This window comes from Diorhabda sublineata, chromosome 7 (genome assembly GCF_026230105.1).
Source record: "Diorhabda sublineata isolate icDioSubl1.1 chromosome 7, icDioSubl1.1, whole genome shotgun sequence".
NCBI lineage: Eukaryota > Metazoa > Arthropoda > Insecta > Coleoptera > Chrysomelidae > Diorhabda > Diorhabda sublineata.
This window is the reverse complement of record NC_079480.1, coordinates 23,171,568-23,184,583: the sequence shown is the minus strand read 5'-3', so window position 1 is coordinate 23,184,583 and position 13,016 is coordinate 23,171,568. Positions and strand designations below refer to the sequence as shown.

Here is a 13,016-nt window from a genome sequence, read left to right as displayed (position 1 = left end):
TTCTCTTTCGGACTAACCTAATTTTAATTCAAGATTTCTTCTTTTTTATGTTCTTCTCATTTGAACTAACTAACCTTAATTTAAAATTTTTTACTTCTTTTCCACCTCCTCTTCCATACACATTTCTTTCTTCTTTTTTTAAACTCTTCTCTTTTAAACTAACATAACTTTGATTCATATTTCTTTTCTTCTTTTTCACGTTCTTCTCTTTCGGACTAACCTAATTTTAATTCAAGATTTCTTCGTTTTTATGTTCTTCTCATTTGAACTAACTAACCTTAATTTAAAATTTTTTACTTCTTTTCCACCTCCTCTTCCATACACATTTCTTTCTTCTTTTTTTAAACTCCTCTCTTTTAAACTAACATAACTTTGATTCATATTTCTTTTCTTCTTTTTTTGACGTTCTTCTCTTTCGGACTAACCTAATTTTAATTCAAGATTTCTTCTTTTTTATGTTCTTCTCATTTGAACTAACTAACCTTAATTTAAAATTTTTTACTTCTTTTCCACCTCCTCTTCCATACACATTTCTTTCTTCTTTTTTTAAACTCTTCTCTTTTAAACTAACATAACTTTGATTCATATTTCTTTTCTTCTTTTTCACGTTCTTCTCTTTCGGACTAACCTAACTTTAATTCAAGATTTCTTCGTTTTTATGTTCTTCTCATTTGAACTAACTAACCTTAATTTAAAATTTTTTACTTCTTTTCCACCTCCTCTTCCATACACATTTCTTTCTTCTTTTTTTAAACTCTTCTCTTTTAAACTAACATAACTTTGATTCATATTTCTTTTCTTCTTTTTCACGTTCTTCTCTTTCGGACTAACCTAATTTTAATTCAAGATTTCTTCGTTTTTATGTTCTTCTCATTTGAACTAACTAACCTTAATTTAAAATTTTTTACTTCTTTTCCACCTCCTCTTCCATACACATTTCTTTCTTCTTTTTTTAAACTCCTCTCTTTTAAACTAACATAACTTTGATTCATATTTCTTTTCTTCTTTTTTTGACGTTCTTCTCTTTCGGACTAACCTAATTTTAATTCAAGATTTCTTCTTTTTTATGTTCTTCTCATTTGAACTAACTAACCTTAATTTAAAATTTTTTACTTCTTTTCCACCTCCTCTTCCATACACATTTCTTTCTTCTTTTTTTAAACTCTTCTCTTTTAAACTAACATAACTTTGATTCATATTTCTTTTCTTCTTTTTCACGTTCTTCTCTTTCGGACTAACCTAACTTTAATTCAAGATTTCTTCGTTTTTATGTTCTTCTCATTTGAACTAACTAACCTTAATTTAAAATTTTTTACTTCTTTTCCACCTCCTCTTCCATACACATTTCTTTCTTCTTTTTTTAAACTCTTCTCTTTTAAACTAACATAACTTTGATTCATATTTCTTTTCTTCTTTTTCACGTTCTTCTCTTTCGGACTAACCTAATTTTAATTCAAGATTTCTTCGTTTTTATGTTCTTCTCATTTGAACTAACTAACCTTAATTTAAAATTTTTTACTTCTTTTCCACCTCCTCTTCCATACACATTTCTTTCTTCTTTTTTTAAACTCTTCTCTTTTAAACTAACATAACTTTGATTCATATTTCTTTTCTTCTTTTTCACGTTCTTCTCTTTCGGACTAACCTAATTTTAATTCAAGATTTCTTCGTTTTTATGTTCTTCTCATTTGAAATAACTAACCTTAATTTAAAATTTTTTACTTCTTTTCCACCTCCTCTTCCATACACATTTCTTTCTTCTTTTTTTAAACTCTTCTCTTTTAAACTAACATAACTTTGATTCATATTTCTTTTCTTCTTTTTTATGTTCTTCTCTTTCGGACTAACCTAATTTTAATTCAAGATTTCTTCGTTTTTATGTTCTTCTCATTTGAACTAACTAACCTTAATTTAAAATTTTTTACTTCTTTTCCACCTCCTCTTCCATACACATTTCTTTCTTCTTTTTTTAAACTCTTCTCTTTTAAACTAACATAACTTTGATTCATATTTCTTTTCTTCTTTTTCACGTTCTTCTCTTTCGGACTAACCTAATTTTAATTCAAGATTTCTTCGTTTTTATGTTCTTCTCATTTGAAATAACTAACCTTAATTTAAAATTTTTTACTTCTTTTCCACCTCCTCTTCCATACACATTTCTTTCTTCTTTTTTTAAACTCTTCTCTTTTAAACTAACATAACTTTGATTCATATTTCTTTTCTTCTTTTTTATGTTCTTCTCTTTTGGACTAACCTAATTTTAATTCAAGATTTCTTCTTTTTTATGTTCTTCTCATTTGAATTAACCTAATTTTGATTCAAGATTTCTTCTTTTTTAATTTCTTTCTTTCTTCTTCTTCTCTTTCTTTCTCCTCTTTTTAAATTCTTTTCTTTTAAGCTAACCTAAATCTATAAATTTTTTTCTTCTTTTTTACGTTCAGCTCTTCTAAACTACACTAACTTCAAATTCAAGATTTTCTTCTTCTATTTCGCATTCTTTTAATTCAATCCAACTTTCTTTCTACTTTTTCACGTTCTTCTCTTTTTTCAACGTATCTAACCTTATTTCAAGATTTCTCTCTTCTTTTTTATATTCTTCTGTTCCGTTAGTGCCATAACCTCGAAATTTTTCCGACTCTAAACGTCAATCGCATCATTTCAATGCTGCCTTTAGAGTCCTAAAAGAACTCTGAGTCGACGGATATTTTTAGGAGAAGCAAAAAGTAGCGGCCAACCGAGATTGATGCTCACCGCCGCCGTACCGGCATCATTCGAAGCGATCGCGGCTGGCTACGACGTCCCGGAAATATCCAAATACCTAGATTTCATCAACGTCATGACGTACGATTTTCACGGCCAATGGGAGAGAACGGTAGGGCACAACGCGCCGCTATTTCCATTAGAAAGCGCTTCCAAGTACCAAAAAAAATTGACAGTCGTGAGTATACGCGAATCGGCGGCGCAACTTCCGGGTCTCTAATGAATTTCTTTGAAGGACTATTCGGCGAGGGAATGGGTGAAACAGGGAGCGCCGAAGGAGAAATTGATGATCGGCATGCCGACGTACGGGAGGAGCTTCGAATTGGTGAATGCGACGCAGTTCGATATAGGAGCGCCGGCGAGCGGGGGCGGTACCCCCGGGAAATACACTTCGGAAGCGGGTTTCATGAGCTACTACGAGATTTGCGACTTTTTGCACCAAGACAACGTCACCTTGGTTTGGGATAACGAGCAACAAGTACCGTTCGCATACAGGGAGAACCAGTGGGTCGGATTCGACGACGAGAGGAGTTTGAAAACGAAGGTATTATCACTCAAACGGTGGATAATTTCAAATATTGGTTCGTTTCTTTTTTATTTTTTTCGGTCGTTAGATGGCGTGGTTGAAGGAAGAAGGTTTCGGTGGTATCATGATTTGGTCTGTGGATATGGATGATTTTAGGGGAACGTGCGGGGGGGACAAGTTTCCTTTATTGAATGCTATGAGGCAGGAACTCGAGGGGTATAAAGTTAAATTGGAATATAGCGGTCCGTACGAAACTGTAGTCGCTTCTGGACAGTATACGACCAAAAATCGTGAGTGTTACATAAAAAAAAAAAATTTTTTTATCATTTTTTTTTCAGTTTTGTATTTAATTTTTTTTTCTACGTGTACGTTTTCCCGATTTTTTTTTAAATTTGGTGACGTTATACTAAAAACGATTTATTCTTATCATTGTGGAATGAAAAAGTTGATTTTTTTTGTTAAACACCCTGTACTTTATTCTAGATTGAGGTAAACTGTTGTCAAAATTCGTAACGATTTCTACACCCAATATAATCAAAAAAGTATCGATAGTCTATTGAAGCAATAACTTTTTTAACAATGTGGAAATTTATGAAAATTATTTGGCTCATATCCAAATTTTTTCGCATTATTTACGAGTGGATACAGTGTATAATTGATAAAAAAATAGTAAAGACTTTAAGCTTTCTAACTTATTTGAAAATTTACAAAAATTTTTGTCTAATTTATATTATTTTTTATCTAATTTCACTCAAATCACCCTGTATATTTGTAAAAATTACAATTTATCAATTATTTGACTTTTTCACATTTATTTACGTCACTATTTTTAAGTGAATTACCCCGTATATTTGGAAAAATAACAATAATAATTTTCAACTAAAATTTTTTAACAAATTTGGAAATTTATAAGAATTTTCTATCTAATTTTTTTTTAATATTTTCAATTGAACCACCCCATATACTTAAAAAAATACCAATGGTTCATTGTAGTCTTTGATTTTTCAACATTTGTCGAAATTCTCAGAAATTATTTCATATTTCATATAATTTTACAATCTCTCTAGTTGAATCACCCTGTATCTTAGATCCATAGTATTTGAATTTGAATATTTTTCGACTTCTTTATGATTTTTTCATTTATTTTTTCAGTTATTTTGTCAATTTATAATTTTTTTCTCAGAAATTTATGGAATTTCTTGCCTAATTTATATTTTTTCTTAATATTTTCACTTTAAAAATGTGATTGTTTATTGTAGCCAAGTTTTTTTAAGCTTTTGTCGAGATTTTCAGAAATTATTTGTCTATTCTATATATTTTTTCAATATTTTCAGTTGAATCACCCTGTATCACTTGTCTATATTAAAATGTCCAGTGAATCCCCACGCTTATTTGAAAAAGTAGTTTTGCAACAAATTTGGAAATATACAGAAATTTTTGTCTAATTTGTATATGTTTGTTAATATTTCAACTTGAATCACCCCGTATAATTTAAAAAATATCAATCGCCCATTGTATTCGCTCAAATTTGCAGATATTAATTGACTATTTTACAATATTTTCAAGTTGATCACCCTGTATAATTTTTATTTCAATATTTACATAAATTTACAGAAATTGCTACTTTATAATTTTCAAGTAGATCGTCCTGTATTTTATCTTTAAACTTTGTTACTCCACTTTGCATTTTTCTATAAATCTCGTATCAACTTATAACGATAATTATGTACGAGGTCAATCTATTTATTAAAAAATCTTCAATATACTATTACACGATTTTTTTTCATAATTCGACTCGATTTTAAGTTTCTTTTTTAAAACTAATTTTCCATCAAAAAAAACCTAAAACCACGACGATTTATCAAAAAAAAAACAAAAACGTCTATAAATTTTCGTATTACCTAAATTCGACTTATACGCCCGATTTTCAGCTAACGAAGTGACTTGCGAAGAAGAAGAAGGCCACATAAGTTACCATCCGGACAAAGCCGATTGCAAGATGTACTACATGTGCGAAGGCGAACGGAAACACCATATGCCATGTCCGGCGAATCTAGTTTTCAATCCCGATCAGAACGTATGCGATTGGCCGGAAAACGTAGAAAGTTGTTCGCAGTTTACGCCGGCGCCGCCACCGAGCTAAACCTATCTCCGATCGGATCATTTTTATAGAGACTGTGGAACGCGTCCGTAGTTGCGTCACATTATTGAGGTTAGGAATTTCGTTTAAAGTCGACGAATTTTCTTTTTCTAAATTATTGCAATACTTAGTATACTATGAATCTATAGTATCGATAGATGATGATTAAATAACTATTTTTTCGTAGTTTTATATATAGATATTTCGTCTTCTTTTTTTTTGGACGAAAAAAATATTTTTTTAATATAAAAATTGATGTTTCTCAAGATCTTTTTCTTATCTTTACCGTTATCTTCTATACTATCGTTTCTTTAATCTTCTTCTTTTACTTGAATTTGGTTAAAACGTTGATCAATGGTGCGTTGGAAAGGTGGCAACAATGCGGTGGTCGCGTTTAATTATTCTTCCATAATCGAAACTCAATTTGCATTCAGGAAATGTTTCAATATCGTTTTTGCTGGTTCGTGCCCGATTCGGAATCGATTTTTGATAGTGGAAACGTCCATGAACGCCTATAGTGTGCGGGAAATGACGTCATTGACATTCCAGAACGTTCGTAAACATCGAGAGGACGAGAAAGCGTTATCGGGGCATTTGTACACATCGAAAATCCTTCTAGACGATCTGCGAGCGAATGATTTGCTGTTTCATTCATGAACAATCGATTATTTTGAGAATGGAAACGTTCATGGTCACCTATAGTGTGCAGGAAATGACTTAATTGACGATCGAAAACAATCAGGACATATGTACACATCGAAAATCCTTCTAGACGATCTGCGAGCGTATGATTTGCTGTTTCATTCATGAATAATCGATTATTTTGAGAATAGAAACGTTCATGGTCACCTATAGTGTTCAGGAAATTACGTAATTGGCGATCGAGAACAATCAGGACATTTGTACACATCGAAAATCCTTCTAGAGGATCTGCGCGCGAACGATTTGCTGTTTCATACATGAACAATCGATTATTTTGAGAATGGAAACGTTCATGGTCACCTATAGTGTGCAGGAAATGACTTAATTGACGATCGAAAACAATCAGGACATATGTACACATCGAAAATCCTTCTAGACGATCTGCGAGCGAATGATTTGCTGTTTCATTCATGAATAATCGATTATTTTGAGAAAGGAAACGTTCATGGTCACCTATAGTGTTCAGGAAATTACGTAATTGGCGATCGAGAACAATCAGGACATTTGTACACATCGAAAATCCTTCTAGACGATCTGCGAGCGAATGATTTGCTGTTTTATTCATGAATAATCGATTTTTTTTAGAATGGAAACGTTCATGGTCACCTATAGTGTGCAGGAAATGACGTAATTGACGATCGAGAACAATCAGGACATTTGTACACATCGAAAATCCTTCTAGAGGATCTGCGCGCGAACGATTTGCTGTTTCATTCATGAATGATCGATTATTTTGAGAATAGAAACGTTCATGGTCACCTATAGTGTGCAGGAAATGAAGTAATTGATGATCGAGAACAATCAGGACTTTTGTACACATCGAAAATCCTTCTAGACGATCTGCGAGCGAATGATTTGCTGTTTTATTCATGAATAATCGATTTTTTTGAGAATGGAAACGTTTATGGTCACCTATAGTGTGCAGGAAATGACGTAATTGATGATCGAGAACAATAAGGACATTTGTACACATCGAAAATTCTTCTAGACGATCTGCGAGCGAATGATTTGCTGTTTCATACATGAACAATCGATTATTTTGAGAATGGAAACGTTCATGGTCACTTACAGTGTGCAGGAAATGACTTAATTGACGATCAAAAACAATCAGGACATTTGTACACATCGAAAATCCTTCTAGAGGATCTGCGCGCGAACGATTTGCTGTTTCATTCATGAATGATCGATTATTTTGAGAATAGAAACGTTCATGGTCACCTATAGTGTGCAGGAAATGAAGTAATTGATGATCGAGAACAATCAGGACTTTTGTACACATCGAAAATCCTTCTAGACGATCTGCGAGCGAATGATTTGCTGTTTTATTCATGAATAATCGATTTTTTTGAGAATGGAAACGTTTATGGTCACCTATAGTGTGCAGGAAATGACGTAATTGATGATCGAGAACAATAAGGACATTTGTACACATCGAAAATTCTTCTAGACGATCTGCGAGCGAATGATTTGCTGTTTCATACATGAACAATCGATTATTTTGAGAATGGAAACGTTCATGGTCACTTACAGTGTGCAGGAAATGACTTAATTGACGATCAAAAACAATCAGGACATTTGTACACATCGAAAATCCTTCTAGAGGATCTGCGCGCGAACGATTTGCTGTTTCATTCATGAATGATCGATTATTTTGAGAATAGAAACGTTCATGGTCACCTATAGTGTGCAGGAAATGACGTAATTGATGATCGAGAACAATTAGGACTTTTGTACACATCGAAAATCCTTCTAGACGATCTGCGAGCGAATGATTTGCTGTTTTATTCATGAATAATCGATTTTTTTGAGAATGGAAACGTTCATGGTCACCTATAGTGTGCAGGAAATGAAGTAATTGACGATCGAGAACAATAAGGACATTTGTACACATCGAAAATCCTTCTAGAGGATCTGCGCGCGAATGATTTGCTGTTTCATTCATGAATAATCGATTATTTTGAGAATAGAAACGTTCATGGTCACCTATAGTGTGCAGGAAATAAAGTAATTGATGATCGAGAACAATCAGGACATTTGTACACATCGAAAATCCTTCTAGACGATCTGCGAGCGAATGATTTGCTGTTTCATTCATGAACAATCCATTATTTTGAGAATGGAAACGTTCATGGTCACCTATAGTGTGCAGGAAATGACTTAATTGACGATCGAAAACAATCAGGACATATGTACACATCGAAAATCCTTCTAGACGATCTGCGAGCGAATGATTTGCTGTTTCATTCATGAATAATCGATTATTTTGAGAAAGGAAACGTTCATGGTCACCTATAGTGTTCAGGAAATTACGTAATTGGCGATCGAGAACAATCAGGACATTTGTACACATCGAAAATCCTTCTAGACGATCTGCGAGCGAATGATTTGCTGTTTTATTCATGAATAATCGATTTTTTTGAGAATGGAAAAGTTCATGGTCACCTATAGTGTGCAGGAAATGAAGTAATTGACGATCGAGAACAATAAGGACATTTGTACACATCGAAAATTCTTCTAGACGATCTGCGCGCGAACGATTTGCTGTTTCATACATGAACAATCGATTATTTTGAGAATAGAAACGTTCATGGTCACCTATAGTGTGCAGGAAATAAAGTAATTGATGATCGAAAACAATCAGGACATTTGTACACATCGAAAATCCTTCTAGAGGATCTGCGCGCGAACGATTTGCTGTTTCATTCATGAACAATCGATTATTTTGAGAATAGAAACGTTCATGGTCACCTATAGTGTGCAGGAAATAAAGTAATTGATGATCGAAAACAATCAGGACATTTGTACACATCGAAAATCCTTCTAGAGGATCTGCGCGCGAACGATTTGCTGTTTCATTCATGAACAATCGATTATTTTGAGAATGGAAACGTTCATGGTCACCTATAGTGTGCAGGAAATGACTTAATTGACGATCGAAAACAATCAGGACATTTGTACACATCGAAAATTCTTCTAGACGATCTGCGAGCGAATGATTTGCTGTTTCATTCATGAATAATCGATTTTTTTTAGAATGGAAACGTTCATGGTCACCTATAGTGTACAGGAAATGACGTAATTGACGATCGAAAACAATCAGGACATATGTACACATCGAAAATTCTTCTAGACGATCTGCGAGCGAATGATTTGCTGTTTCATACATGAACAATCGATTATTTTGAGAATGGAAACGTTCATGGTCACTTACAGTGTGCAGGAAATGACTTAATTGACGATCAAAAACAATCAGGACATATGTACACATCGAAAATCCTTCTAGAGGATCTGCGCGCGAACGATTTGCTGTTTCATTCATGAATGATCGATTATTTTGAGAATAGAAACGTTCATGGTCACCTATAGTGTGCAGGAAATGACGTAATTGATGATCGAGAACAATTAGGACTTTTGTACACATCGAAAATCCTTCTAGACGATCTGCGAGCGAATGATTTGCTGTTTTATTCATGAATAATCGATTTTTTTGAGAATGGAAACGTTCATGGTCACCTATAGTGTGCAGGAAATGAAGTAATTGACGATCGAGAACAATAAGGACATTTGTACACATCGAAAATCCTTCTAGAGGATCTGCGCGCGAATGATTTGCTGTTTCATTCATGAATAATCGATTATTTTGAGAATAGAAACGTTCATGGTCACCTATAGTGTGCAGGAAATAAAGTAATTGATGATCGAGAACAATCAGGACATTTGTACACATCGAAAATCCTTCTAGACGATCTGCGAGCGAATGATTTGCTGTTTCATTCATGAACAATCCATTATTTTGAGAATGGAAACGTTCATGGTCACCTATAGTGTGCAGGAAATGACTTAATTGACGATCGAAAACAATCAGGACATATGTACACATCGAAAATCCTTCTAGACGATCTGCGAGCGAATGATTTGCTATTTCATTCATGAATAATCGATTTTTTTTAGAATGGAAACGTTCATGGTGACCTATAGTGTGCAGGAAATGAAGTAAACATTTGAAATGGCTGCTACAATCGATCTTACCACCTGTTTCAAAATTTGATTAATAAAAATTGAAGGATACAGTACTGCTGATATTAATCGCTGAAGAAATGCAGTATACGTTGTATACTGTTGACAAATCTTCAATTTTTACTTAAACAAATTGTCAATATTGTAGTCGTACTTACAAATCAAAGGGGGTAATCGGAGCCCCGCAAACTCCAAACAACGTTTGCATATAAGACGTGGGCATTATTACGTTATTATCACTTCTGGACGTTATTTTGGCATATTCGAGGAGTTTTTATTACCCAAACTAGAAGAAATTAATGTAAGGGAAACCTTGTATCGAAAAGAAGGTGCTATAGCTCAAAAAGATAATGAATTTCTCCCGGAAACATTTCTTTGAACGACTCATCTCTCTTTAGTAGCCAACGCATTGGCCGGATTTGGTTCCATGTGATTTTTTCTTATATAAGCATAATGTGCTAGTTTTTTGGATGAATTTGTTCAATTTTTCACTGAAATTTGCATTTTTTAAATGTATTTTTTTCAATGATAAAAAAAGTTATTGTGATTTCCAACGAGGTACACAGAAAAAAATGGGAAATTGGCAAATAAGATTTTAATCTTCGAATTATACTAAATTTTGGAGGTATATTATGAACTAAAAATCGAATTAAAATCACAAAAATTGTAAAAAGTATAAAAATAGTCGATACAAAATATTTCAACGTCATCACCCGGACTAATAACATCCCATATTTGCACGTTAAATGTTTTGTTCGGATTTTTATCGTCAGAGAAAGTGAGCAATCGAATACGTTATTAAATGTAAAATTTTATCAACTTCATACTTGATCGCGAGGTTGTCACTTGAATGCTTCACTAAAAGCAGCGACTTTATTTTTGTTTGAAATACGTATTTTTTATAAAAAATTTCACTAAATAACTTTTTTAAGACAGTGCAACGTTGCCATATATCATACAGAAATTAAAGGAAAAAACGTGAAAAACTATGCTTAGTAAAATATTTCATGAATTTTTATAATAACCTCAAATATCTGTCTTCAATTTTGATTAAATATTTTATTTAACTTATTCAACAGTTTTTTTATTAATTAATTTCTTCTTTTACTATTCCCTTTCTTACTTTTCTATATTGATTTTCCAAAAATTTTCTTTTGAAATGTATAGAATGAGTAAATATATATGACGTATTTGTATAATATATTTATAGTTTTTTTTTGTAAATAGTTGAATAAATAATAAATTTTTCTCGTTATTTTATTCGAACCTTTCCATTTTCCCATCAATCACAATTTTCCATTTGTTCAAAATCATGTTTTTAACTACGCAACACCCTATATATTATCAACTTTTTTAAATGCATATTTAAAATTTTCTTAACTGGACCACCCTGTATATTGACGTAAGGAATGTTCACGTGATTTAAATATTCCGGTTAAGTGCTCGCTGATGTTGAAAGAAGTATACGTCAAATTTAGTATAAAATATATGGGATTTAATCAATATTTAGCTGTGTCTTTATCCTATCTACAAGCCACAAGTTATGGTCATTCGTAAAAGTAAATTTTAGATATGTCACAGTTTGGATAAATAAATCAAGAGCGCCATCTTCACGTTCAACTGTAAAGTCATGCAACCGAATCGCGGGTAACTTTGGAGATGCGAGTGTAGAGATGGGAATTTATACTTGCACCTCGGCCAGTTACGAAATAACCGGTTTTGAAAAGTATTTTTATTGAATATCATCAAATAATATAATTATGTTTAAGAAATCCGAAAATTTATTCAATATTCAAAATATGAGAAAATTAAACTAAAAAAATCAAAAAATAATTCAATAAATTCGAAAAAAAAAAAAATGAAAATTGTACTAAAATATATTTCAAAATTCGAAATATCTAAAAATGTGCTGAAAAAAGGGGAGAAAAGGGAATATCTTAAAAATTGCGAGGAACATTAGAAAATTACGAGAAAATAGGAAAATCCAATGAAATAATTGATAAAAAATTGAAAAATTTGCAGAAAAAAGGAGAATTCGAAAAAATTTGGTGGAACACAGAGGAAATTTGAAAAATTTAGAATAATAATTCGATAAATTTGAAAAAAAAAATGGTAAGGTTCAACTGAAATAATTGATAAAATTCGATGAGTTTAGGAAAATAGAGAGAATTTCAAAAATAATCCAGAAACGCGGAAATTTTGATAAAAAATTCGAATGAATAATTTGAGGAATTTGTGAAAAAGGGGGAATTCGAATTCAAGACACGCGAAAACTAGAAAAAATTCAATTGAGCAATTTACAAAAATTAAAAATTTTGGGAAAAGGTGGAGGATTCGGAAAAAATTTCAAGGAACAAGAAAAAAATTTAAGAAATTATTTGTATAAAACGAATTAATAAATAAAACCCAAAACGAGTTCTTTTATCAAATTCTTCAATACGGCGAAATTTTATTTTACACATCAACAAGAAATTCTGAGAGAATTGCTAGACTTTGACTACAATAAATTTTGTCAAAATTATTCGAACTTACTTATATCAAGAGGTACAACTAGAAACTCCCACCTCTATACAAATTCAATCTTCCGAAAGATAACTAGAGGGCGTTGACTTCACACACAATTTGAAAGGTCACTTTAAAGAACATTTCAAACGATTTAATGTACGTTAAAACATTTAAACGTTAAAAAAATCTGTATAACTGATTTTTTCGGTAAAATTAAGCTATATCCAATGAAAATACCACTTACAAACACGAATACTGTTGTTGTTTTTGTTTTTTTTTCTATATTATCTGTGTTATTTTATTTCAACGTTATTATTTTTTGAAAAATCAAGTACAACTGGCTACTATTTATCTTTTTAAAATAGA

At 32.1% G+C, this 13,016-nt stretch overlaps 1 protein-coding gene across 2 annotated transcripts in view; it reads left to right on the top strand.

The window, feature by feature from the left end:
- The window catches only part of LOC130447037 (chitotriosidase-1), a 42,334-nt gene extending 36,905 nt beyond the window's left edge, over positions 1–5,429 (top strand). For both annotated transcript variants that reach the window (XM_056783648.1, XM_056783649.1), the window contains 4 exons: positions 2,712–2,938; positions 2,996–3,304; positions 3,375–3,576; positions 5,218–5,429. In XM_056783648.1, the coding sequence (XP_056639626.1) occupies positions 2,712–2,938; positions 2,996–3,304; positions 3,375–3,576; positions 5,218–5,429 (950 nt within the window). The remainder of the gene's footprint in view (positions 1–2,711; positions 2,939–2,995; positions 3,305–3,374; positions 3,577–5,217) is intronic.
- The last annotated feature ends 7,587 nt before the right edge of the window (positions 5,430–13,016 follow it).